Here is a 25,712-nt window from a genome sequence, read left to right as displayed (position 1 = left end):
GCAGCCCGCAGGGATGCAGGACTGGCCCGGGGACAGGCCGGGCGGCCCCGCTGCTCGGGCGTGCGCTGGCGCGGAGCTGGTAAAAACCCACAAGCCGCCTTGCTTAATTCCAACTTTTATTTTTTTTTTTCCCCAGGAAAGGGGCATCGTGAGCACTTGCATCCTTTGGGATGTCGGAGATGGGGAACCGGGCAGGGGAGGTTTGCCCCGGGCGGGGGTTCCGCCGGCCGGGACCCTGCACCTGCCGCGCTGGGGACGGCGCCGTGCCGAGCCGAGCCGAGCCGAGCGGGGCCGGGCCGGGCCGGGCCGGGGAGAGGCTCGGCGGGCAGCCCCGCCCCGGCCCCCCCCGGGCGGCGGCGGGGCCGGTGGGCGGGGGCGGGCGGAGCGGGGCGCACGGCGCGGCTCGGCGCGGCACAGCACGGCACGGCGCGGCTCGGCTCGGCTCGGCTCCGCTCTCCCGCCATGGCATCCAAGTGCCCCAAGTGCGACAAGACCGTGTACTTCGGTGAGCGCATCCCCGGGGCCCGGCCCCGCGTCCCCCTCCCCGAGCCGGGGCCCATCCCCGGGACCCCCGCTCCGTCCCCGCTCCCCCACCCCGGAGCCGGCGCTCATCCCTGCCTCCCCCTTCCTTCCCCGAGCCCCGGTGCATCCCCGGCTCCCCTCCTCCTCCCCGGTGCCGGGCTGCGTCCCCGGCTCCGCCGTCCCCACGCCCGGCGCATCCCCGGGTCCCCGCTCGCCGCGGCCCCGGCTCTGCCCCCCCGGGCCCCGTCCCCGGGCGGCGCGGGGGGCTGCTGCCGGGCGGCCCTGGGGCGGGGGGTCCCAGGCACCCTCCGCTGCTCCCTGGGCTGAGGGGGTGAAGCAGGGGGTGAGGAGTCCTGGGCGGGGTGCGTGCCCGCAGCCTGTTTTGGTGCCGGGGGGGCTCACGTCCCCGTGTACCCGCTGGCTTGGGCCACAGGGCAACCCAGCCCATCCGACACGGACCGGGTACTGGGCAGGGGGCTCCCATGAGCCCGGGGGTCTCTCGGTGCGGAGGAGCAGGCGGCGGCAGGTGCAAACAAAACCTTTTCCCAACCAATTTGTTCCCGTTCCCTGCAAACCTCGCTCCAGGTGTGCGCCGCTCACCCCTCCCCATCTCGCCTCTCACCCAGCCCTCTGTGGGCCGTTCCCGGCGGGGGGAGCTAATGAATGCTCTGGGGTTTCTACGGGACTTTTTCAAAGGCAGCGTCTGGGCTCAGAGGTCCATCTCGGCAAGCCCGGGCCAGGTTTGGGCAGCAGCGAGTCCCTGCAGGTCTCCGAGGGCCCTGCTCGGGGTTGTGGCTGGTCAGGATCTCTGGGAACCGGGGCTGGGGTGTCTCCCGTTGGGCATCCCAGGGTGAGCGCTGCCACCCAGGTTGCAGAAAATGCCAGGGGCAGAGGTGGGAGCGATGGCTGATCCCCTGCCTTGGTGCCTCGCCACCGTTCCCCGAGGAGCCTGCCCCAGCCCTCTTCCCTGCTGCACGGCGGTGCCCAGCCCGGAGCCTCCCAGGGAGCGACCTGACCCCCCTGGCCCCGGGGTGGGCATCCCCGGGGTGGGCATCCCCGGGGCTGCACTGCAGGCTCAGGGTGGCTCCGGGGATGATCCAGCTCTCCAGCCCGAGCTGCCTCCTGCGACCTGCTGGCCACGGGGTCCAGCTGGCCTGGCCTGGCCCAGCGCTGCCTGCCTGCACCCCTCTCTGCTCGTCTCCCTCCGGTGCTTCAGGGTCCAGCCCCTGCTGCCTCAGCATGTTTGTTTGGTGGAGAAATACCAAAGGGTCCTGATGGTGTCTGAGCGTTTGAGGCATTGGTGCTTTCATTCCTTTCCGGCCATCTCCAAGTAAACACAGAGAAATAGGAATTTGCTGTCTTCCTCCTTTAAATAAACCTATTTGTGTGGGGGTGGGAAGGGCTTGGCCCCTTGGATGTCTTTCCTTGTGTGAATCTTTTCCTTTTTAAGCAGAAAATAGCGTGTCCGTTCAGCCAGCTGGGCACTGGCCCCAGGTCAGAGTCACTCCTCTCGCTCCGGGGATGAGCCTGCCCTGTGTGTGGGAGGCTGGGGCCGGGCTCAGGGACCCCCGCCTCGCTGCCCGAGGAGGCCAGGCTGTGCCAGGAGGTGAAGCGCCAGCCCCCAGCAGTGCCCGTGCTCGCTCTTTCTCCCCATGTGCTGGGGGACTTGCGGGTCTCTCAGGGATGTGGTCTGGGGGGGAATGGTGCTGTACCCCGTGCCCCCAGCTGCGTGCTAGCTCTCTCTGCCCGGGTGGGTTTCTGTCGGTGTAGTGGTCCGTGTCCAGGTCTCTGCTGCTCCTTGGCTTCCCCATTCCTGCCCCCCTGGGGGATGCCTGGCCCTGCAGGCAGGGAGGAGGCAGGTGCCCGGTGGCAGCAGTGGCCCCCACTGCCCCTAAGAGAGACCGGGAGGTGAGTCGAAATGGGAGTGAGCCTAAAACTTCTCTGTGCTTGGAGCCAAGATAGGCTGGAGTGTGTCCTTGCTAACGCCTTGAGCTTTTCCTTGAGGATCCGCCCAGAGGCTCCAGCAGAATAAACCCGGGTCCGTTTATTTTATGCATTGAAACTGGACACAACCTCTGAGCCGCTTTTCCGGGACGTGGCTCCTGGGGTTTCCTCCCGATGGACCGCGTGGTTCGGTGGGAAGGCGATGGGAGCGCTGCGCCCGGGGTTTGGTAACGCTTGCGAATTCCTCGGCTGGCCCGAAGCTTAACGGGGAGGTGATTTATAAAGCCCCGCTTGTTCGGGAGCGCTCCTCGCCTGTGCTGAATGAACGCTGGCAACTAGAACTTCTCGAATGCCTGGGATTGCAGCCGTGGGTCATGTGTGAGAAATGCCACCGCGTCCCGTTCCCGGCCCCGCGCGGTGCCTGAGCGGCTGACCAACGCCAACGATCGTGGGTACCGATGGAAAAGTCATTTCCAGCCTGCCTGTTGCTTCATGCTCCCTGGAAAAATCCAGCGGGCTCCTCCCTGCGCAGTCAGGAGGATGTGGGCGTTTCCTGAGCTGCAGAATGAGCTTTTTTCCTTTAAAAAGCACAGGGAAATATAAAAATAGTTTTCTGGCTTTTTTTCTATTTTTTTTTTTAAAGCAGGCTGAGGTCTGTGACATTGTTTCCAGGGGCGGCTGGGGCTAACTTTCCTGCTTTGTGGAGGCTGGAGGGATGAAGTGAATGTTTAACCGGAGGAGCAGCGCTGCCGGCGGCTGCCGGGGCTGGTTCCCATCCCGCGCTGGCAGGTGGCGGTGGGTTGGGGTTGGGTTATCTCTTCTGGCAGGAAGCGCCGGAGGGACCAGAGTCGCTTGAAGCCAAACTGCCGCGCATTTCCCCAGCTCCCTTTTGCATCGCTAGCCTTAAATGAGTTTTGCAGGGTCGCCGGGAGCTCTGGCCAAGCCTTTCCTCCTCCTGTCCTCTCTTCCCAGGGAACTGCGGGGGACCGCAGCGGCAGGGGGTTTCCTGTTTTCCCATCCTAAGTGCGAGGCAGACGAAAGCCCCAGGGATGCGGCAAGCACACGTGCAGTGGGTCCGTTGGCGGGCAGCTTTCAGGGAGCTCTCTGCATGTGCTGGGGTGTCTGAGGGCCGGTGGGAGGCTGCTACGCTGTCTGTTTGGGAAGTGGCATCCTAAAAGCACGTGGGAGTCACCCCGTAGCCCCGGGGCTTGTCCTGGCTGTGCCTGCAGCTGGAGCAGCAAAGCTGCTCCCTGGGGATGGTTTGCTGGTGGGGTGCCAGAGGGGGACTAAGGACATGGACCCATCCAGCTGGGAAGCAAGGAGCGTCCAAGCCCAGCGTGCTCAGAGGGGCCTGCAGCAGATGCCTGACCCCGCTGTCATGCTGACGTCCCGAGCATGCCAGAGGAGAGGGGTGCAGCAAGACACGGGGTGCAGCGAGGTGTGGGGTGCTCTCCCTGCAGAGCACCGTGCCGGTGGGTCAGCCCTGCAGAAATTCAAGCTGCAGAAGCTGCTCTGCAATTAATAAGTAACCGCTGTCCTTGGCTCTGGACACCGGCTGTTGGGAGACGGTGGCCCGCCAGCGGCCGGGCAGGAGAGGCAGGAGGGCTGTATTTCGATTACAGCCATCGCTAACAAAGGAGGCGGCTCTTCAAGCGCAGCCGGTGTAGCAGTCGGCACGTCAGCGTCGGCACGGCCCCTGGCTTGGCGGCACGAAGGCTGGCTGGGCTCCTTGGGTAACTGCCTGCTCCGATGTCTTGGGGCGGCTGCTCTCGGAGCGTGCGTGGACCTTGCAGAATGGTAACTAAGGCTGCACCAGTTCCCTGCTCCCTGCGCAGGGCCCTGCCAGGGCGGGGATGCCTCTGTGGGAAGCTGAAGGACGGGCTGATTAGCATTAGCTTTTCCCTCAGGAAAATAGTGCGAGCTATAGAAAATTATCTGTGGGAGGGTGGGACGGGACGCTGTCAGGTCTCGGCCCCCTTGCTCTCGCTGACTGTGAAGTGCACGCTTTGGTGGAGCTGCTGGGTCTCCTGCACGGTGCAGTGCCGGCATCTCGCGTGCACCTTCACGGGCAGTTGCCGGCCTTGCAGGGAGCTGGGGCTCAGCTGCTGTGGGACACAGGGATCCGCGTGGATGTGCCTGCGGGGGTTGTGGCAGGGGTTTGCGGCAGGCAGCTCTCTGCAAGCCCGGCTGGGCCTGAGTGACTCCGTTTGGTGTCTGGTTTGTGGAGCTCTGCACCCACGTCTCGGGTCCCGGGCAGGTCTTGGGCAGAGCTCCTTGTGTTCCCATCCTCCTTCCCTGTCAGGAGCACAGGGTTGGGGAGAGGTCAGGTGATGGGACTGGAAAAGAACGGCAAGGAAAGGCGGAGCAGGAACGCCCAAGCAAGAGGTAATGGAAAATCTGTCACTGCAATGTTGCAATCAAATACGGAACCTGGGGCATGTGCCATGGTGCCACTTTTGGCTGTGGTGGGGTGGTGGTGCCCACTGCTCCTGCCAACGGGCTGGGAGGCCCTGAAGCAACCAGGGAGGTGATGGTGGGGGCAGGTCGGGCCTCGTGGGTGGGGAGAGCTCTCCCACCAGCCTGCTGTGCACTTGCCGGTGGGGAGCGCCGGTGCTGCGGCCCCCAGGGGGGTCCCGAGCATCCTCTCCTGCTGCTGTCTCTGTTCACACTGTGTTGCCCACAGCCCTGGGCCAAACCCTGCTTGGAGCTGGTTGTGCCCCGTGGCTGTGGGGAGCCAGCAGGGTGGGGAGGTGAGGAGCCGTAGGGCTGGAGGGGCACTTAGGCAGGCTTGGCTGCTCCAGCGTGTCTCTGAGCCCTGCTCTCGCTGACACGGGCCAGGAAACTGTCTCATCCTCCGGGTGCTGCCCGCCAGCGATGGTATCTCAGCACGCAGAAGGAACACCGTGCTCTGGACCAGCGGTTACCCAGGGAGGGGTTTTGCTCGTGTGCCTGCCCGTGCCCCGGCTGGCTCTCCGCTGGCCACTCTGCCCCTCGCCGTGAGGTGGGGTGAGAGGAGGGCTGCAGGCTGCCTGGATTCCTGCTGTTGACCGGGGGTCCTGCCTGCAACACCTTGAATGTGGGTCAGCACCGTGGCAAGAAAGCAGCTGATTTGTTCAGCTCAGCTGTGGCTGAACCCAGTGCCTGGCAAGAAACACTGCTGGTCCTCTCCCAGCACACCTGTGGTCGAGCTGCCCGGCCTCGGAGCCGGAGGGATGCATCCCAGGTGGACACTGCTTGATGAAGTACAGCAGCCCCATGGAAAACGGAGAGGGACTTGCTGGAGGCTGCCCTGGCCCCGTGAACCAGAGGGGGAGGTTGAAGGCTCACGGCCAGGAAAGTGCCTGCAGTAGGTGAGGTTTTGTCGGCAGAGAGGCAGGGAGTGGCGGGGTGGATGGGAGCCATGCTGTGCATTAGGGCTGCGGCTGGAAATCAAACAACCCCTGCTCACGCCTGAGCGGCTCAGCTACGCGGGGGCTCGGGTCCTGGGGAAGACCTCGCCTCTCTGCTCGGCTGGAAGCGAGGCCCTGGAAAGCGGGACCCCCCTCCTGGGGCATTCCTCGTTCCCCGCCCCGGCTGCGCTCCCCGGCGAGGCCGTACTGAGCTGGCTTTGTTGCGCACTTGGAGGCAGCCCAGCCAGCGAGCGGCTTGGGACTGGAGGGCTTGCCTCGCCTTGCTGCGGGGGAGCTAAATATATACATACATCTTGGCCACAAAATCACAGTGCGGCGTAACCGTCGGCACCGGCTGCGTGACGGGGGAGAGGAGCTGCATGGCCATGCCCGAGGAGGGCAGGAGGGGATGGGATGGGGGACATGGGAAGGTGGGGGACCGGCAGGGCACCACGGCTAGCGGCACGGCCTGGCACAGCCCATCATGGCAGGAAATCTTTAAGCCGTCCCTCTGCCTTTTCCATCTCCCGGCCACGCTGCGAGGGGCTGGGGAGGGGATGAGGCTGCCGGCTGCCTGGGCTCTCAGCTTTGTTTCCAGCCATTTACCAGGCTCCTTTCCCTGCACTTGTCTCTCGTTTGTTCCTTTGTGCCTGCGACTGCTTTGAAGCACATCTGCGGTGGGTCTGACAGCATCCCTCTCCTCCAGGGATGCCTGTAACTGGGTCCGTGTGGGGATTTGGCATCTTTATCACCAGACTGGGCTTTGTCGGCCCTTCTCTGCATCCTCCCAGGGCTGCGGTGGGATGTATGGGGCACAGCCCAGCCCTTTGCAGAGACGCGGCTGCAGCTACGGTTGCTTTTGCTGAATAAGCCTCCAGCTGGAAGCAGCGCTGACGTCAAGCGTGGAAATACCTGTGTGAGGGCCCGGAGCCAGCTCGGCACAGCCCCCGACGCCGAGGCTGGGAGGAGGGATGCTCCCTTCCCACCCCGAAAAGATGCGCTCACCTCTGGCCCGCGCCAGCTGCCTTGCCCAGGCACGGCGGATAATTAGGGGATGAGCTGCGTTGTCTCCAGGGTGGGGCTGCCACAGAGCCGCAGGGAGCAGACTGCCTCGGCAGCCCCCTCGGGCGCTCTCCTGCTCCTGCCCTCTGATTTTCCCTGGCTCTGGTTGTTGACGTGGGCTGCACCCCCTGCGCGGTGCAAATCCACCCCATGGCTACGTCCTGCAGCTGGCCACGTACCCGGCCGTGCCTCCACCTCTCCTCCACGGGGCCATCTCCCCTAGGGGAGAGGTTTATTATTAATGGGCACCCGGTGCCCGCCACAGCGAGCTGGGTAACCCAGGGCAGGCAAACCCTGAGTCACACACATTTGGCAGAGGCCAAATTCCTGCAGCCGAGTACCCTTAACTCTGCCCTTCCCAGGGGGTGCTGCATGGGTGGTTTAAATTTGGCAGGCTTGAGGGGAGCATTTTGCCACGGGCTGAGCATGTAGGTGCGGGATCCAGCAAGCCGGGCAGGACGTGTGTGCGCTCAGTGTGATGCTGAGAGGACGCGGGCGCTGGCCCGTCCCTTCCTGGCGTGGCTCGGCGTGGCGGGGCATGGCGTTCGGTGGTGGAGGCTGGGTGCGGTGTGACATCTAGCTGAGCAAAGCCTGCGCCGGAGCCCCATGCCATCCCACGCTCCCTGCACAGAGCTGGACAGAGCCCGGGTGCTGCTTCGCCCCAGGCTGCTCTTGCAGTGCTGATGGTGGGGTGCCCCCCTGGAGTCGGGGGGTACGGAGCGGGGTTCCTCCCAGCAGCTGCCCAGGGGTCTCTGCTGTGGTGGGAGGACGTGGCCAGAGACTTCTCCTCTGGAGCTGATGCAGATGTGGCCGGGTGACAGGAAATCCAGGCGCTGGTGCTTTCCCTCTGCAGTGATTTATGGGGCAGCGTGGCCATGGGCAGGACGCCGCTGCCCTGGAAATGGGCTGGGGTGGCTCCAAGCTGCTTCCTCTGCTCGGCGCGAACAATGCTGCCTGGCAAGCTGTGCCGGCCCCAGCCGCGGCCCCTGGGAGCCCTTGTTTGCAGCCAGAGGATGCCTGATCAGCCTTGGCGTGGCCTTTCCACCCCTGGGCAAGGGGCAGCCCTTGCGGTTCCTGGGCTGTCCCCATGCCCGGGAGCAGGACGGTGCACTTGGCCCCCTCCTGCCCTGTCTCCTGCCAGGGGCTGCGGGTGCCAGCGAGGTCCCTCTCGTTCTGTGTGGCCCAGGGATGCCCTGGCGGGGGGGTGCATTTGTCAGGGAGCAGCAGGGATTTACAGCTGCCTGAAATATTACGGAGGGAGGGACATTAGGGGGGCGTCTCATCTTGCGGGGGCAGGAAGGAGCTGGTGTGGGCTGTGGCCGGCTGTAATTGCAATGGCCTCCGGAAAACATCCGCCCGGAGTTTCCTCCTTGCTTTGTACCCAGGGCCGCGACGGCGCTGGGCTGGGGCGGTGGGGGGAGCCGGGGGTGACGCAGCCGAAGCGCAGCCTGGCCTGGCTGTGCATCCGCTGTGACAAAGCCGAGCGGCTCTTTGGCCCCGAGCCCCTGGCTCAGCTTTCAGTCCATCACGCTCCGTTTCCCTCCCTGGTCACCCCGGGGAGGCACCCGGTCCTGCCGGAAAGGGCTGGGGGGATGCAGGGCTCCTGCAACAGCCCCAAGGCAGCGGGGTGCTGGGACCTCTGTGTGCCCCTCACTTTTGGGGAGCACTTGCGGGGGCTGGGGGCTGTGTGCCCTGGGGCTGGCCCTCTGCCCCCAGGGCTGGCCCAGGGCTGCAGAGGAAGGGGAGGGCAGGGTCCGGCCCTGGTCCCTTCCCCGTGTGCTGCCTGCTGCGAGGGGCTGGGGAAGCAGGAGCCCTCCTGAGCCCCCGGGCTTGGGGGCCAGCAGGGATTTGCCCTGGCAGCTTTCAGCAGGCAGGCACAGCCCCTCGGCTGCAGCGGGTCACCCCTTCACCCTGCCGTCTGCTCCCGCCTGGGCTTTGGTCCAACAGCCTGGACTCGTGCATGGCATCACTGGGACGTCGGTTCAGAGCGGCTTCCAGCTGATGCTGGTCCCCCAAGCCTGTCCCCCACGTGCTTGCTTGAGGATGCTCTCGGGGCTCTCCCCTGCACCCCAGTGCGATGGCTCCGGCTCTGTCCCCTCGCGCTGCCCTCCTTCGCCACCGGCCACCCTGCTTTGCACCGGGGCTGATTTTTTGGGTGGTGATGGCAGTTGTTTCAGCTTATCTTGGCCCTGTGACGTGCCCCAGGCGCAGCTGTTTGCCTTGGGAGGAGGGTGGCTCTGGAAGCCAGGACCTGCCCTCGCGGAGCTCTTAACCCCCATCTTGACCTGATGCAAACAGGTGACATTTGCTGAGGTCCTCGGGGGGTAAAAAGGGCTGGGAAACCCGCCGTCGCAGAGGAGGTCTTCTTGTAGAGCAGGGCCAGGCTCCAGTTGCGCTTTTATTTGCTTGTTAAATATTTTATTTGGCCCTTCTGATTTAGTTTTACGGTGGCTTTAACGGGATCACGCTGTTTTCCAGCTGTCTCCGCACATGTGCAGGGGAGAGGGAGGGCGAACGGGAATCGGTGGGGGGCACGGGGCAGTGCCCAGCCTCCCAGGAGCTGGGACGGAGGGGTGACGGCAGCAGGCCGGGGATGCACGATAAGGACTGGCAGCCCGTGCTACCTCCCGGGGTGCTCCTGGAGACGCACAGCTCGGGGCCAGCCGGAGGAGGTGCGTTCATGTAACCTGTCTCAAAGCATTTTCCTTCCCTGAATTTGCCCACTGATGCCTTGAAACTGTTTTCGGTGCCGGCAGTGAGTTGCTCCGCAGGTTCGTGGCACTCCAGGGCAATGCAGGGACCATGCCCACATACCTGTCTGCATGTTGTGCCTGCTCCCGGACTCGGGGTGAGGGGGGAGCACCCGCATGCCCAAGAGACGGGTGTTTTCCAGGGCAAACGTCCGTCCTTGGTGACACTGGAGGCTGTCTGCCATCTGCGAGCGGCACTGGGGGCAGCTCCGGCTGAGGGCTGGAACCGTGGCTGAGGCTCCCCGGGGAGCGCTGGGGAGCCCGAGAGGCTGGGCGTGTGCGGGGGAAGCGTGACGAAATGGGTGGGGTGGGCATGGTAACGCCAAATATTTGAATGGGAGCAGGGTCATTCTGGGTAACGTGGCGGGTAAAAATAGACGCAGGGAGTAGGAAGGCAAACGCTACCGTTGCTGGACTGGCACGTGGGAAAGGGCGGCTGTGCGACGGCGGAGCTGGCGCTGGGAGGGCCGGAGGCTGAGGGGCCCGTGCCCATGGCCTGACCGGCCCCGGGGGCCCTGTGGGCTGCAGCAGAGCGGTCCCTGCAGCGTGGCTGATTTGCACGGTGTGCTGATGAGCAGCCCCCCTCGAGCGCAGCCCCCTGTGGTGCCTGGAGCTGGGCTTCCCCAGGGGCTTTAGCAGGCGCTGGGCAGTCGCTCACCCCTCTCTCGTGTTCCCTGCAGCCGAGAAGGTGTCCTCCCTGGGCAAGGACTGGCACAAGTTCTGCCTGAAGTGTGAGCGCTGCAACAAGACCCTGACCCCGGGCGGGCATGCCGAGGTAAGAGCTGCGGGGGGAGCTGTGCTGCCAGGCAGGGGTGGCCTGGTGGTCTCCACAGGGCTCTCCAGCACCCCAGAGGCAGGGAGTCCCAGGAATCGGGCTGGGGCAGGTACCTGATGCCATGCAGATGGGCTGTCCCTGTGGCACGCAAGCTCAGGAGCGCACACTGTGGCTTCAAATGCTGCTGCTGCTGTAGCCCGTGGTGCTCGAGCTCTCCTGCACAGTCCTGGGCAAGCCACAGAGTGGTGCTGGCACCGCGTGTGGTGCCTCAGCTGTGCCACCCGGGTCTGGGCTCCCAGGCGGGGCTTGGCGTGCCCCAGCAAGCACTTGAAGCAGCTCCGTGCACCCGGCAGGCTTGTCTGGGTATTGCGCTGGCTTCGAAGGCGTGCGGGTGCTGAGAGCCTGCACCAGGGTGCGGTTAAAAACATCAAAAATCGGGGATGTGCGGGTTGCCATGGCAACGCTAGCTCAGCACTGGTGCTTTCGGTGCCCTGGGGCTTGCGCTGGAGTGCGATGCCACCGTGGCTGCCCAGCGCGTGGGAGCGCGAGGGTGCCGTGCTGGCGGTGGCAGGTGCTCGGGCCTGGGAGCAACTGTGTTTTTCTTGTGTGATGCCCCAGCGTGACACCCGCTGCCCTGGGTTTTGCACAGCGCCTGTCATGCCAGAGTGTCACCAGCTCTTTAGTGCGGTTTTAGCACCCGGCGCAGCTGAGGAGCTGGCGGCGGTGGCAGGGACAGCCGTGCTGGTTGCCATCAGCCTGTGGGGGGAGTGGGGCCAGTCCTGCCAGGGAGGATGGGGCTGCACGGGTGGATCTGTGCTGCGGGCTGGGTTAAGCCTGGGGGATTTGCTGCTTCTCCATATAAGGCCAGATTCTGCTCCCATGGGGGACAGCAGCCAAGCCCCCACCGACTGCACCGACAGCAGGATTTGGCCCTTCCCTGCTTTTCTCCCTCCTTTCAAGCCAGCATGTCCAGCCAGGTTGGAAAGGTGTCACTGGGAGATCAGCTAAATGTTTACCTTCCCCTCCGGCATGGTAACACTGCGAGCACACTGATATTTATGCCTTGCGATATTTTGCAGCTGCCTGCTGCCAGCCCGCTGCCTGCTCGCTCCCCCAGCCTTGCCCCCGGCCGCTCCCAGCCCTCGCCTTTGGCACAGCACTGCTCAGGGAGGCGAGGGAAGGGACGTCGCTTCTGCTCAGCTACCGCCCTGCCCGTTTTGGGCAAGGTGTCCTTGCCTTGCAGCAGAAGGGATGGAGGGCAGGAGTGCAGGGCACGAAGCAGGGCTGAGATGCTGAATGGAGCCGAGCAGACGATGGGGTGGGTTCATGCCTGAGGACGGGGTCCCAGTGGGTTTTCCACATGGGGCGGTGTGCGTGGCAGCCCTGCTGGCCCCCTGCCCCAGCCACAAATGCTCTTTCTTTTCTCTTGGACTCGGTTCCCAGTGGCTCATGAGAAACGGCTGTGAGGAGCTCCAGGGCTTATCGCCTGCTTCATGCCTTCCTGCGATAATCGCCCCCAGCCGATAGCGGGGCCGATAGCAGCTGGGCTGGGACCTGTGCCCATGTGGGGCCTCTGATCTCAGGCCAAGGCGAGGGAGGGAGGCGAAGCTCGGTGGCAGCCAGTGTGCTCTGTACTCCTAATAACGTCCTGACTGCGCGCAGGATGCTTAACGGGCAAAGTGATGCCTTACTGGGTCCCGGTGGCACCCCGCCGGGTTGGGGCTTGGAGAGGCCTCTCAGCTGAACTGCCGCAGGGTGCCGGTGCTCCAGCCCCACGGTAGGGCACGTGCAGAACAGCCAGAGTGTTTGATGCACGCAAAATCCTTGAGTGCTTGGGTGGGGTTAGGCTGTCGCTGGCAGACCCACGGGCTGGGTGCATTTTGGGGTGTAGGCATGGCCATGGTGGTCTCTGAACACCAGTGGGGATGGAAGAAATCCTGAGGGAACCGTTGTCTCCACTCAGCATCCTAACACTCCCCTCTCTCCCCAGCACGATGGGAAGCCCTTCTGCCACAAGCCCTGCTACGCCACGCTGTTTGGCCCCAAAGGTACGTCCGTGCTACCCCTGTGCCTGTGTGGCTGTGCAGGAGGGGCCAGGTCCCCCCATCCCTGCTGGCGGGAAGCTGTGGCCCCGAAAGCATCCCAGGAGCCAGGCTAGCATGGGCTGAGCATCAAGCCAACACTTTGCAGTCCTAACCCTGCCATCCCCTTGTGCAGAGGGAGAGAAGAGCTGCTGGAGGGAGGGAGGGATCTGTCCTGACAGCTGTCTTTTTTTTTTTTTTTTTTAATATTTAAAAAACAAATTCCCATTCAAACAGAAGGTGGAGTTGCTCTCCTATCCTAGACGTGGCTGGAGAAAGCCTGGATTAGGAGAAAGCAAGCTGGAGCTGAGGTGCAGCAGTGTCCGCAGTGGCCCTGTGGCTCAGCGGGGCTGGGGGAGGTGGGACAGGGCTGGGGGGAGGATGGAGACCCCGAGTGCTCCCAGGCCACCGCAGCCTCTCTCTGCCCCACTGCAGGGGTGAACATTGGTGGTGCCGGGTCCTACATCTATGAGAAGCCGCAGATCGAGGGGCAGACCGCTCCGGGACCCATCGAGCACCCGGTGAAGGTGGAGGAGAGGAAGGTGAATGCCGCACCTCCCAAGGGACCCAGCAAAGGTGAGGGGCAAGGCGGGATGGGCAGCCTCGCCCTCTGCTGTGGCGTTCAGCCGGTCCAGAGCCACCGCATTTGGTGATGGTGCCGGTTGCAGGGTGTGTGTAGGGGGTCCTCCGCACCTGTGTGTCCTGGCTGAGATGTCTCTCTCCTTCCCACACCCATGCCCTCTCTCCTTCCAGCCTCCAGTGTCACCACCTTCACCGGGGAGCCCAACATGTGCCCGCGCTGCGGCAAGAGAGTCTACTTTGGTAAGGTGGCAAGCGGGCAGTGGGTGCGTGCCCTGGGGTGGCACGGCCCCATGGTGCTGGGGCTCTGTGCAGGACCCTGGGGCATGCAGAGGGTCTGGGAGGGAGTTTTGGCTCAGAGATGGGGTTGGGGGCACAGAGGAATGTGCCCGAGGACCCTGCAGAGATAGGTCCTCTTGGAGGAGCTCCTGGGTGCAGGGCTTCATCTGCATCGTGTCCCCTGCTGTCACCTCCCAGGTGGGTGGTGTGGGCTTAATAGCTGTCCTTGGCCAACCGCTGTCACCTGTGAGGCAGCAGAGGGGTGGGAGAGATGCGGGAGGCTGGGGTGCAGAGGGCTGTCTCAGGATTTTATATGCAGAGGTGATGGCCCCACAGGGCGTGCTCCTCCTCGGCATGTGTGCAGGGGGGCTGGTGTGACCCTCCCTCCTTGTCCCCGCTCTAGCTGAGAAGGTGACTTCGCTGGGGAAGGACTGGCACCGTCCCTGCCTACGCTGTGAGCGCTGCAGCAAGACACTGACCCCGGGGGGCCACGCCGAGGTAAGGGTGTCCTGGCCCGAGAACCCCGGGCAGTGCTCGTGGGGGATGCCAGCAGGGCATGGCTGAGCTGTGCTGTGCCACGCCGCGCAGGTTGGGCAGCCCCTGCCTTTGCAAGGGGGCAGGGCAGGGCTGGCAGGAGCAGCTCCTGCAGCCTGGGGGAGCGCTGGGGGTGCTGGGGTGTGGGTGTCTGCAGAGGACGAGCAGAGCAGGAGAGGTGCCCAGTCAGGGGGACGTGTCCTGGGGACTGGCCTTTCCCCTGCCCCTGGTGATGTGCTTCCCTCTCTGTCCCGCACAGCACGATGGACAGCCGTACTGCCACAAGCCCTGCTACGGGATCCTCTTTGGGCCAAAGGGTGAGTGCATGGGGGTGCATGGGGTGGGGAACCGGGCCAGGGACATCTCCCTGGAGCATGCCACCTTCCTGCCCGGGTCCTCACCCTCCTGCATCTCCCCCTGTGTAGGCGTCAACACCGGAGCTGTGGGAAGCTACATCTATGACAAAGACCCTGAGGCAAAGAACCAGCCCTAGACGGCATCCCTGTGCCCGCCCGCTCTGTGCCCCCATACTAACCTGCTGCTCACAGCCGGAGCAGACCCTCGCCAGGCTGGCCACGGAGCTGTGCTCTCTCTGCTGTCTCTACTCCGGGCAGGACGGCCCTGCCCCCCGGGTTATATATCATAGTCTCTAATATAAGCTTCAGTGTTTAAAGGCAAAGGTAGAAGGTGTCTCTGGTGGTTCCCAATGCGCTCTGCCCTCCCCAGCCCTCCCACCAGCCCCCCAGGCGCAGGAGGCAGCAGGGTGGGCGTGGGGATGTCATTGTGTGCAGGGGACGGCGGGTGGCACCCGAGGGGCTGAGAGCAGGGGGAAGGTGGTGGCAGGAGTCCCACCACGGGGGTTGCTCCCTGCTGCCCCCGGCACTGAGGGCCATGGAGCCGGCCAGGCGTGCTGCGGCGCTTGGGGATGGGGGCTGGTGGTCAGGGTGCCCAGCCCTGTTCCTCGCCAGCTGCTGGGGACGTGCGGGTCCCCTGAGGGCTCTGGCCCATCTGGCAGCGCTGCCCTTCTCCTGGCCCTTCCTGGGCTCCATGCCCTGGCTCTCGCTCTCCCTGGGGCCCGCGGCCAACCCCAGCCGCCGTTGGGGTTGCAGGGTCTGGCACCTCCCTGCATCCCCATCCTTGCACCCTCAGGGCATCCCTGTACGTGCACCCAGGCAGGCGTCCAACCCGCTCTGCTGGCTGGTTTGGGTTGGTGGCCCCCCCCAGCCTGGTCCCCTATGGTGGCAGAGCCCATGCCGGCGGGGGCACCCAGCGGCTGCAGCCCTGGGGGAGTCAGCTGCTCCCCGCCTTCGGAGGGCAGAGCGCATTGGGCTGGCGGCTCGGCGGCGGGACACCCGCCTGCTTCCCAGAGCCGGAGGTTTCTCGTTGTTGTTGTTTATTTATAAGCAGTTGTAAATGTGCCCCTCGCTTTGGAGAATGACATGTGCCCCCCAGTCTCACCACCACCACCCCCCCGTGCATGCCCAGCCCCGCTGCTGCACAGGAGGCCGGGGAGGGGGCTAGTGCAGGGGACCGGCCGGGGCGGCGAGCCCTGGGGTGCCAACACCCTGCTCTCTCTGGGGTCCCTGTGCCGCCGCGGGGCTGACGTTTGTTATTTGCTGACAATAAAGGTTTTGAGAGATGTGTTGTGCGGCTCAGCTCTGGGCGGAGGTGGGGGAAGCTGTGTGCGCCAGGCAGCATCCCTCCCATCCCGGGACAGTGTGGGGACCCTGCCGCTATGGTCCTGCCCCAGCTGGCTCCTCCTGGGGCAAGACAGAGCAGCCGTAGCCCCAGCTGAGCCCGAGCTGCCCAGGCCAGAGCTGCTCTCAGTGTAGCACAAGCCATGGCCGCTTCCTGGGCTGTGAGCAGGATGGGCTTGTTGGAGGCTGTGCTGGCCCTGCAGCTGGGATGGGATGGGATCCTCCCTGGCTTTGCAGGGTGGAAATCTAATGGAGGGATGTTGTGTAGCAGGTCACACTGTTCCCCCTAGCCTAAGCTTGCTGAGCCGGCTCAGCGCCTGAGCAGGGCTGCCGGTGGGAAAGCCGTCTGGTGGCAGCGGGGCAGGAATGCAATGCCGGGGCACGGTCCACCCCCACCCCCCCAACCCCTGGGAGCTGCCATGGCCCTGGCCAGATACCAGCCCTGCTGCCAGGCCTGGTTTTAGACATCCAGCTATTCCCCCTAGGAGATCGGTGTCTGGAAAGCAAGGCACGGAGGCTGGGGCTGCCAAGGCAAACACCGGCTCTGGGAACCGCTGCTCTGGCCTGTCCCCTCCGTCAGGTTCTTGCAAGAGCCCGGTCGGGCTGCCTGCTGGCTGTGCCCCCCCAGGGACGCAGGCACCCCGCAGGCCCCGTTTGCTGGGGAAAACAGGGACCTGGTGCCCCCTGCAATGTCTTGCATCCTTGTAGCAGCCTCAGGCCTGGAGCTGCTCCATCACCGTGTGGCAGAGGGGTGGGTGGGTGCTGGCCACAGCCCTCAGCCTTGCTCCTTGCCCAGGCACGGCTAGGAAACGCAGCGGGCACTGCAGAACAGGAATGCTGGCTCTGCCCGTGCGTTGTGCCTGCAGGTAGCATTCAGCCGCAGTGACATCCCCCGGGCTTGGGCAGCTGGCACAGCAGCCGGCGCGGGAGCCATTGGTTTTCCCTCTCCCGGCAGTGATCCCAGCAGCACGCACTCTTTTCCCAGGCACGGAGGGCTCAGCAGTGTGGTTCCCAGCCAGGGAATGGGCTGTGTGTGTTCCTGTTTTGGTGGGGTTTCTATAGAGACTTGACCCCTCTGATGCTTTAGGGGACAAGGCTGCTGCGTAAATCAGTGGTGTCGCTCTGCCGGCTCCTTCCCTGATGCACAGCAGAGAGCTGGGCCCTCACAGCCAAACTTTGCCAAGTTTGCCCCATATAGCAGCAGCGGTGCTGGGGTGGGGGATCCCCATTGCCCGTCTGGGACCCAGTGCAGCTGCTGGTGAGACCCTTGGCACAAATCCAGCTCTCGTTGCAAGCATTATTTACCATCATTAATTAATGAGCTTAATATGCCAACCTTTTTGCTAGCCTGTAGCAATCTCCTGCAGCAGGGAGTTTCCCCGATGGACCCCGACTGCCTGACCAACCTAGTGGCCTTCTATGATGGAGTAACTACATCAGTGGACGAGGGAAGAGCTACGGATGTCATCTACCTGGACTTCTGTAAGGCCTTTGATATCGTCCCCCACAATATCCTCCTCTCTAAATTGGAAGGATATGGATTTGATGGGTGGACTGTTTGGTGCATAAGGAATTGGCTGGATGGTTGCATCCAGAGGGTAGTGGTCAACAGCACAATGTCTAGATGGAGAACAGTGACAAGTGGTGGCCCTGAGGGTCCATTCTGGGGCCAGTGCTGTTCAATATCTTCATAAATGACACAGAGAGCGGGATCGAGTGCACCCTCAGCAAGTTTGCAGATGACACCAAGCTGAGTGGTGCAGTTGGCACGCCTGAGGGATGGGATGCCCTCCAGAGGGACCTGGACAGGCTGGAGAAGTGGGCCTGTGTGAGCCTCATGAGGTTCAATAAGGTCAAGTGCAGGGTCCTGCACCTGGGTCAGGGTAATCCACGGTATCAATATAGGCTGGGGGATGCAGGGATTGAGAGCAGCCCCGTGGAGGAGGACTTGGGGGTACTGATAGATGAAAAGCTGGATGTGAGACAGCAATGTGCCCTCGCAGCCCAGAAGGCCAGCCGTATCCTGGGTCACATCAAGAGAAGTGTGGCCAGCAGGTTGAGGGAGGCGATTCTGCCCCTCTGCTGTGGTGAGACCCCACCTGCAGTGCTGCGTCCAGCTCTGGGGTCCTCAGCACAGGAGGGACAGGGACCTGTTGGAGAGGGTCCAGAGGAGGGCCACAAAAATGATCAGAGGGCTGGAACACCTCTGCTACGAGGAAAGCCTGAGAGCTGGGGTTGTTCAGCCTGGAGAAGAGAAGGCTGTGGGAATGACCTTATTGTGGCTTTTCAATATTTAAAGGGGGCCTACAAGAAAGATGGGGACAGACTTTTTGCAGGGCCAGTAGTGATAGGACAAGGGGTAATGGTTTTAAACTAAAAGAGGGCAGATTCAGACTGGATATAAGGAAGAAATTTTTCACGATGAGGGTGGTGAAACACTGGAACGGGTTGCCCAGAGAGGTGGTAGATGTCCCATCCCTGGGAACACTCAAGGCCAGGCTGGATGGGGCTCTGAGCAACCTGATCTAGTTGTAGATGTCCCTGCCCATTGCAGGGGGGCTGGACTAGATGACCTTTAAAGGTCCCTTCCATCCCAAACCATTCTATGATTCTATGACTGCACAGCCCGATTTTCCTCCCCTCCACCCCCCCCCCGCAGCTCAGCAGGGGTTCGCCCTCCCCAGCACCCACCTGGCCCCATGCCGTGCACCCAGCCCGGCCAGCAGCCCTAACAGCATCCTCGCTGTGGGCACTGGCCCTGGCCTCTCGATGGGGGGCCACGCAGCAGGCTCCCTCCCCAGCGCCTCCGGGTGGGATGCTCGCTGCAGGGGGAAGCCAGGCACACCCGGCGCCTTACCTGAGACCGAGAGCATGGCCAGGGTGGGATGGGAAGGATCTGATGCAGGGCTGCTGGGACTAGTTAAGCCAGTGGTCTTGAGATAGGGAGGAAGGCAGTTTGGGGTGGCGGGGATGGGAGGGGATGCCCCAATGGCTGGTACTTGGGTTAGTTCTGGGTGTGAAGGGATATAGGGCAGGGCAGGTACAGCATCCTGGTTGCTGCCCGCTCCCAGGCGGCAGCCATCAAACACAGGATTTTATTTTGTTTTGAGGCTGGCTTTTTTTTTTTTTCTCCTTTCTTTTTTTGTTTACATTTTCTTTTCCCCATGAGAGTTTTATTGGGGAATGCAATGAAATTAAAAATAGACAAAATTCAGCTCCGCTGTGCAAGGCGGTGCTGGGAAGCCTGCATCCATCACAGCTTCCTGCTACCCCAAAGGGCACAACCCGGCTGCTCAGGCTCCAGGTGGGTGATGTCTCTTTACTGTCCCTCCGCCCTGATGTGGCAGGGGGGCTGGACACCCCTTGTCGCCCCCAGGTACAGCGGGTACCCGCAGGGTGGATGTTAAGACCAGGAAGCTGAAGGATGTAGCGGGGCTTTAGGATCCCACGTGGGGTTATCTGGGTGTGCACCGAGAGGTTAGGGCTGTCCCTGCACTGCCGGGTCGGTGTGGGGACTGGGGCACCGACACAGCAGAGTGGCACTTTGCTTGAGCAGAGAAGGCAGCTCTGGCCTCTAATCCTTGGTGCATTTTTGTATTTATTTTTGGGAGGCCTATGGGAGCTGAAAATGCTCCTTTACTTGAGGCTTGGAAAACATCCTTCCCCTCAGGGATGTCAAATATTTTATTTTATTTCAACTCGGGCTTGCTAGTGGGATAAAAAAGTTGGAGGGCTTTGGTGATTACAGACATGGTCTCCAGGGTACGGAGGAAAATAGAGAACAAAGTAGATGCAGCTTTGCTTGGAAATCCCCCAAGCCCTGTGAACTTGTCCTGGGCAATTACCCTTGCCGGCTCCCAGCTTTCCTGGCAGCCAGCGGAGCTCAGCAGGGAGCCGTGCCTTGCAGCTCCTTGCTGGGCACAGGGCAGGGATCCCACCAGCTGCCATGGCACACCGGTGGTCAACCTGTTTTGAGGGCAGTCTGGGTGATGGGTGCCAGCCCGGGTATCCCCCAGCTGCGGGAGGAGCAGGGTTGTCACCTAGTGGTGTTTCTCAACAGAAGGCTGAGGGCGCTTGTGCCACCAGAAACGAGGCTGCATCGCTCCCGCTGTGGGCAGTGACCCAGAAAAGGGACTGGCGAGTGTACACAGGCTGGTCCCAGAGGGGCACAGCAGGCTGCACACATGGAAAACACCAGGGAGGGACTTGGTGGGGGTAGGAATGACGAGGGCAGTCCTGTGCTACAACATCTGAGCTAGTCCGTGCAGGGACAGGAGATGCAACCGTCGCGGTGTGGAGGGCTCCCAAAATGCGGGGAGATGGCAGGACAGCACGGCTGTGGCTGGCAGCATGGCTCTGCCATGGCAGGGGCTGGAGCAGCACAGCCGGGTGGTGAAGCAGGACAGAGTTAAAGCATTTACTGGGAAGTCAATAAATAGGAGCCAAAAGGGACGAAGTGCTGGAAGATGTGATTTAAGATGAGGTATTAAAAGCGACCCAGTAAGCACAGCTTGCTTCCACGAGGGCCAAGAACCGGCTCCGATACTCCCTGAAGTCAGTGGTGTGGCTCTCCCTGGCTTGGTCGGGTTTTGGCTTGGCCCCAGGGGGAGGTTAAAGTACTGCGTGTAAATACTGGAGAGGGTGTAGGAGAGCAGGCAGGGATGAAGAAGGAGGAACAGCGTGAAACCAAGCAGAGGAGGATCTGGGCTGTAAATCCCCCTGCCAGTGCAGTGCACTGGGCTGTGACGCAGGGAGAGCTGCTGGTGCAGGCTCCGGCCATGGCACTGGCGAGGAAGGTGCTGGCTCCATCCCTCAGCGGCTTGGTGCTGCCTGGGGGCATCCACAAGGGAATTTCCCCCCAGGATGCAGGCTGGGCCCTGCAGCAGCCTTTCTATCACCAGCCAGTTTCCCAGTGGGGTGAGCAGCCGGGGGACCGCCCTGGGGCTCGGGGGGGCTCCTGGAGTGCTCTGGGGCTGCTTGCTGGGGGAGGAATAGCTGTGCTGGTGGGACAGAGGCGTGCACGCTCCTAATGGGTGTGCCAACCTGCGGCTTCTCTGCTCGCTCTCCTCTCTCTTGCTCTGTCCTGACCCTCCATCTTGCTTGGGAAAGGCAGAGCGGAGCAGCTATATCCGTCTCCCCTCCCTGTGCCACCACCATGGCGTGACCATGCTGAGCAGAGTGCTGACAGAGAGAGCAAACACCTCTGCACCCCTTCACCTCACCTCCAGTGAATTTTTAACCAGGAATGAAAGCTTTGGCATCAACAGCCTGGACCCAGCCCAGGGCAAACGGTGCCACCAGGCGAGTGCCCCACACCAGGGCAGGGATGGGGAGGTGGTCCCTGGCGTTGGTCCCCTGTGAGCAGCCCTTGAGCTGTGCCCACGCTCCCCGCCAGCCCCCAGCATGGATCTGCATCTCCCTGGCAGGCAGAGGCGATGCCTCACGGGTGCTGGGCAGCTTCCCAAAGCAGCGGGCGTTGCTTCCTTGATGATCCTGGCTGGATTTGATAGCCACAACAGAAACAGCCAGGGCTGTGCCAGGAAAATGCACCAAACCCAACTCTTGCAGGATTTAGCCAGGAGGTTTCCTTGGGCTGCCGCTAATGGAAAGCTTGCAGAAAAGAGCAGATGGTAGTGGAGACTTTGGCCAGACTGTACTCGGGGAGACTGAGGGAATGGTGTCTGGATGAAATCAGAGGAGATTTTCCATGTAGCTCGGACTTGGAGGGGTTGGAGAGGCGGGTGAGAGCTACTGCACTCTTCTGTCCCACAGATGGAAATCCCAGCTGCATCCCCGGCGTGGCCCTGCGCGGGCAGCCCCGCGCTCTCCCTGCAGCAGGGCTCACCCTGTCCCCACCGAGTCCCTGTGCCGCGCGGCAGTGCCTTGCCGGGCCAGGAGCTGGCCCCGGGGCTCCTGTGTTTATTATTGCTTACGCAGTGTAATATTAACTGTGTGATAATCATTCACGCCCTGGCTCTTGAGGTTGACAAGTGACTGCTCTGGGCAGCCAGCTGCCTTAACCGGGCTGGAAATGTTTTTACAGTTTCTGCTAAAAACAGCCACGCGATTGCCCATGCTCACGGCAGAACGGACTCTGCACCGCGTCCAGGAGGACAGCGAGCACAGATTTCGGCACGGCAGCAAGCGTGTTTCACAGGCTCAAATGCTTTGGGGTTTTACAGCACCAGTGGTAGCGTGCTGGTGAGCGTGCTGGGCTGCCCTGCCGGTGTCCTCCAGGGTGGCCCTTTTGAGCCCCTTCCCCAAGCCCCAGCTCCCCCACTGCCTTTCCCGCTGCCGTCCTGTTCCCAATTACGCCCAGCCGTCGGCCGCCTGTCAGCTTTATGAAGACGTACCCCAGAGTTTTTCCTTAGGGTGTAATTTGCCCTGACAGCTGTCTTCGTGCTGTTGTTTTCCCGGCCGGCCGGTAATGGGATTAGCCACGTGCAAATCCGGAGGTGACTGAAGGCAAGTGGGTGGCGGGGCATGCCGGCCCCCTGCTGCGGGGTACCCCGTGCAGCTTCGCAGGGCTGCGGCGCCGGCATCTTGCGGGCCTTTTGATGGGATCATGTGTCTGGCAGCTCCCCCCAGCCTCTGCCGGGCTTTTTTCGAGCCACCCTATAATTTTCTTGTCTAATTAGAGTCCCGTGCTGGGCTGGGTAGAGCATATTTGACAACAAATTGTCTTGGCTGAGCGGGGCCTTGACTTGCACAAGTGTGGGCTGAAATACAGCCAGGGAGGGAGATTTTGCAGGATTTGCAGTTGTGTGAGCACTGGGAAAACACCGGCTGTGGCTCCAGCCGCTTCTGCCCCATGTGCCCCACCAGCACATCATCCTGCTGCCGCGCCGGGATTTTCCTTAGTCACATTTTCCACAGTGGGGGACCCAGCTCGGGAGGATCCAGAGCTGGGGAAGAAATTAGATGAGGTGTTCTAACCCTAGGACTGGGGTGCTGCCTGCCTCCGGGTTGTGCCTTCACTGGTGCATCAGCTCCCCCCCGTGCAAGCGTGCTCGGGGGGCCGTGATGTGAGAAGCGTGGGAGTCCCTGCCCCGCTCCAGCGAGAGGGGGCAGGAGGGGAGCCGGGACCTGCCGCCCTGGCAGATGGGCTGGTTTGCTACACGGAAATAGCTGTTTTTTCTTGCTATGTTAGCAAAACAAATCAGCTTATGTTACCCGCCCTGCCTGCTAAAATGCCGGTCATTGCTCCAGTAACCACCAGGGGCCAAGTTGCTCGAGGGGGATATTTGGGCAGGCAGCGTGTGCCCACAGCTCCAGCCTGCCCGGGCGCTCTCGCCTTGCAACCCTGCCCTAAGAGCTCGGGAAAGTCTTGGGGGGGCCCTTGAGGGCCGTGAGGACCTTGCACCAAATTTGCTGCAGATGGACCTGGGGAACTGGTGCTGGCTCTTGCCAGCGCTCGCTAAGGGACCAGGGAGGGGAGCCTGGCCATAACAACGCCACCCAAACAAACAAATGGGACAGCCTGGGTTTTTCCGAGGGCTGTTGCTATGCCATTGGGGCGTGCTGGCGCCTGATGCTCTGGGATGGAGCCTCACCCACAGATTCCTATCAGAGGGCACAGACAGCTGAGGCGTGCTCTGCTCTAATGGTTAAATTAGCTGGAACAAGGTCTGCAGATAAGATAATGCTGTGGTTTGCTGAGGCGGCTGTTTGCCATTGGCATTGGCTGGGTTGTTTCCCTGGCAGGCTGTGAACCTTGCTTTGAAGCATGCTTGGGCTGGGACCTGGCTTTGCTTTGACACCACCCCTGCCCCTCTCCTGCTGCTCCCTGGAGCCGTCTCTGCCCAGCACCAGAGCTTGCCCGCTGCCTGCCCTTGCCCATGTCTGTGGGCATGGCACCGTGGGCAGCGTCCTGCTGCAGAGGGACGAGCTGGCTGCTGCTCACTGCCACTCCGAAACAGCTCACAGACAGTCACGGCATGGTTTTGGCTCCCGGGGGGACCCTGGATATCAGGAGTGGTGACCCCAAGCATTGGGCTGCCACAGCGTTTCCAGCCAGCTCCCTCCAGCGCGGGCTGGTGGGGACTCGGTTTACTTCCCCTCCACGGCGTGCTGATGGGTTTCACACACCAGCATTAGGAGTGTTTATGGACTTGCTCCCTGTAAAATGAGAAAGAGGCTGCATCCCACGGGCTCCCGAGGTGCTGCCGTGCTCCGGGAGTGCCTGCAGCCCTTCCTCCCTCCTCTCCGGGGGCCCTCCGCTGACGGCTCTGCTGTGCTGCCCTGCTGCTGTGCATGCCCACTGATTGATGGGATGAGAGCAGGACAGTGGTGATGAGCAGGATGCATGCACAGCCCTGGCGGGGGCATAGAAACTGGGGCTACTGACCCATGGCAACCTTCACCCTGATATTGGCTCGCTGTAATTCCCATAGGTTTGCACAGTGCCCCACGTGCTGACACCATGCTTTGGCTCACCCCTTCGGGAAGCAGGCTGGGGGTAGCCCAAGGTGTGCACATCCCCGCAGCAGGGCTGGCCAGGCTAAACCAGGGGGGCCGGGGGGTGGCTGCCAGGCGTAAAGCCCCGTGCGGGCAGGCCTGGCAGAGAGCAGCGTGCGGCTCGGCGGCACCCGCTTTGTGAGAGCTGCCGCTGGTTTTGTGCCCGCTCCGTTGTGCGAACAGTCTCCAGTAAGTGCGTGGAGGAACCGAGGGGAGGGGACACTGGGCTCTGCTTCAGCCGGGTCAGTCGGCCTGTGGTGCCATGTGGGGGCATGGGCTGCTGTGACTGGGAAAGGAGTGTTCCTGCTGCAGGCTGAGCGGTCCATGGGGACCGGCCGCAGGGCTGGCCCAGCCAGAGGAGACCTGCGAGAGCCCGGTTTTCAGCTGCCTGCTGGCACAAAACCTGCCTTAAAAGGGAGCACAGCTGAAGACGGCTGTCCTAGCCAGGCAGTGGCCTCAAAGCAGCCTGGCACCGTGTGGGAGGGGAAGCAGGGCCACTGGAGAGGGGAGAGGACGTGCCCTGTCCCCCGTATTTCATCAGGGTACCAGCTGCACCCTGTGTGGTGCAGGGAGGGGTGCTGGCCCGGGCAGTGCAGCTGGGTGCTCACGGGGTGCTGCGGCTTGGTGCAGGGGGATGTGGCATGGCTGAAATGCGGTGCTTGCATGTGCGTGGTGCCTTGGGGTGGGAAGGATGGGGAAGAGGCAGGGTGGAGGCAGCAGCCCTTGCAGGACATCTCTCTCCTCCCATACTGTAAGACACTGTCTCAGCGTGACTCATGCTTTAGCCGGGAGTGGGCTTCCCAGCGATGTCCCTGCCAGCGCGGGCTGCTGACCACCCTGCTGAGCCCAGCAGTGCCCTCGCAGCAGCGTGCCGGAGGGGCTCCCCAGCCTGCCATGGGGCTGCCAGCAGGTGGGGCGAGCCGGGGACCAAGGGCAGCAGTGGGGAGTGTCAGTGGGGATGAGGGCTCCCGCTGGGAACGGAGGCTGGAGCCCGGCTGGATCACATAGCAATCCCAGCTGCGCCTCCAGGCACAGCTCGCCACCTCTCCTCCTGCACCCACGGGTGGGCTCTGGTGTCAACAGGGCCCTGTTTGTGCCGGCGGGAGGGCGAGGGGTGCCCTGCATTTCGGGAGGCAGACACTAGGCATCCTGGCGCTGGGTTTCACAAGCCCTCGTGACCTTTGCAGCACAGCAACGTGCCCTGGGGAGGATTGTTTCATACAAAACAGACCTTTGGATAGGCTTTTCATTTCCTTCTCAGCCAAGCACAAAGGAACAGCAAGTCCTAGCTCCTAATAAAATGACAACAGTCAGCGACGCACATGGGCTGGCTCTCCTCAGTGAGCAGAGCCATGTCCCGCACCCACACCATTCCCAAGGTCCTGGGTTACAGCCCTACAGCTCCGTCCTGCTTCATCTCGGACCCCAAACTTCCCCATGGGCAGGAGACGCTGCCCGAGGGTCGACTTTTACGCTCCCTTGGCAGAAACAGATCTGTGCTCAGAGGGGGTGAGCCCTGGTGGTCAGCGCCCCATGAATCTTTATCTGGGAGCGTGGTTAATTGACAGATGCCAATCACACCTCCAGCCCCACTCAGAGAGGCGCTCTTGGCCACTCGAACAGCACAAGCGTGGGCAGGGAGC

At 62.7% G+C, this 25,712-nt stretch overlaps 1 protein-coding gene across 1 annotated transcript; it reads left to right on the top strand.

Annotated features, from left to right (window-relative positions):
• Positions 1–380: 380 nt before the first annotated feature.
• Positions 381–15,554, top strand: CRIP2 (cysteine rich protein 2). The gene is made up of 8 exons (XM_082312813.1): positions 381–505; positions 10,348–10,442; positions 12,433–12,490; positions 12,959–13,099; positions 13,277–13,345; positions 13,785–13,879; positions 14,175–14,232; positions 14,341–15,554. Exons 1-8 carry the CDS (start codon positions 463–465, stop codon positions 14,406–14,408), a joined length of 627 nt encoding a protein of 208 aa, XP_082168939.1. The 5' UTR covers positions 381–462; the 3' UTR covers positions 14,409–15,554.
• Positions 15,555–25,712: the final 10,158 nt, after the last annotated feature.

This window comes from Platalea leucorodia (assembly GCF_965183815.1).
Source record: "Platalea leucorodia genome assembly, chromosome: 5".
Lineage (NCBI taxonomy): Eukaryota > Metazoa > Chordata > Aves > Pelecaniformes > Threskiornithidae > Platalea > Platalea leucorodia.
This window is presented reverse-complemented; position numbering and strand designations above follow the sequence as displayed.

Excerpts from the sequence above, each read along its gene's own strand:
- CRIP2 (XM_082312813.1), top strand. The coding sequence starts at position 463 with ATGGCATCCAAGTGCCCCAAGTGCGACAAGACCGTGTACTTCG. Across the intron at positions 13,880-14,174 it reads CCCCGGGGGGCCACGCCGAG|CACGATGGACAGCCGTACTG; the intron begins GTAAGGGTGTCC and ends TGTCCCGCACAG. Across the intron at positions 14,233-14,340 it reads GATCCTCTTTGGGCCAAAGG|GCGTCAACACCGGAGCTGTG; the intron begins GTGAGTGCATGG and ends CCCCCTGTGTAG.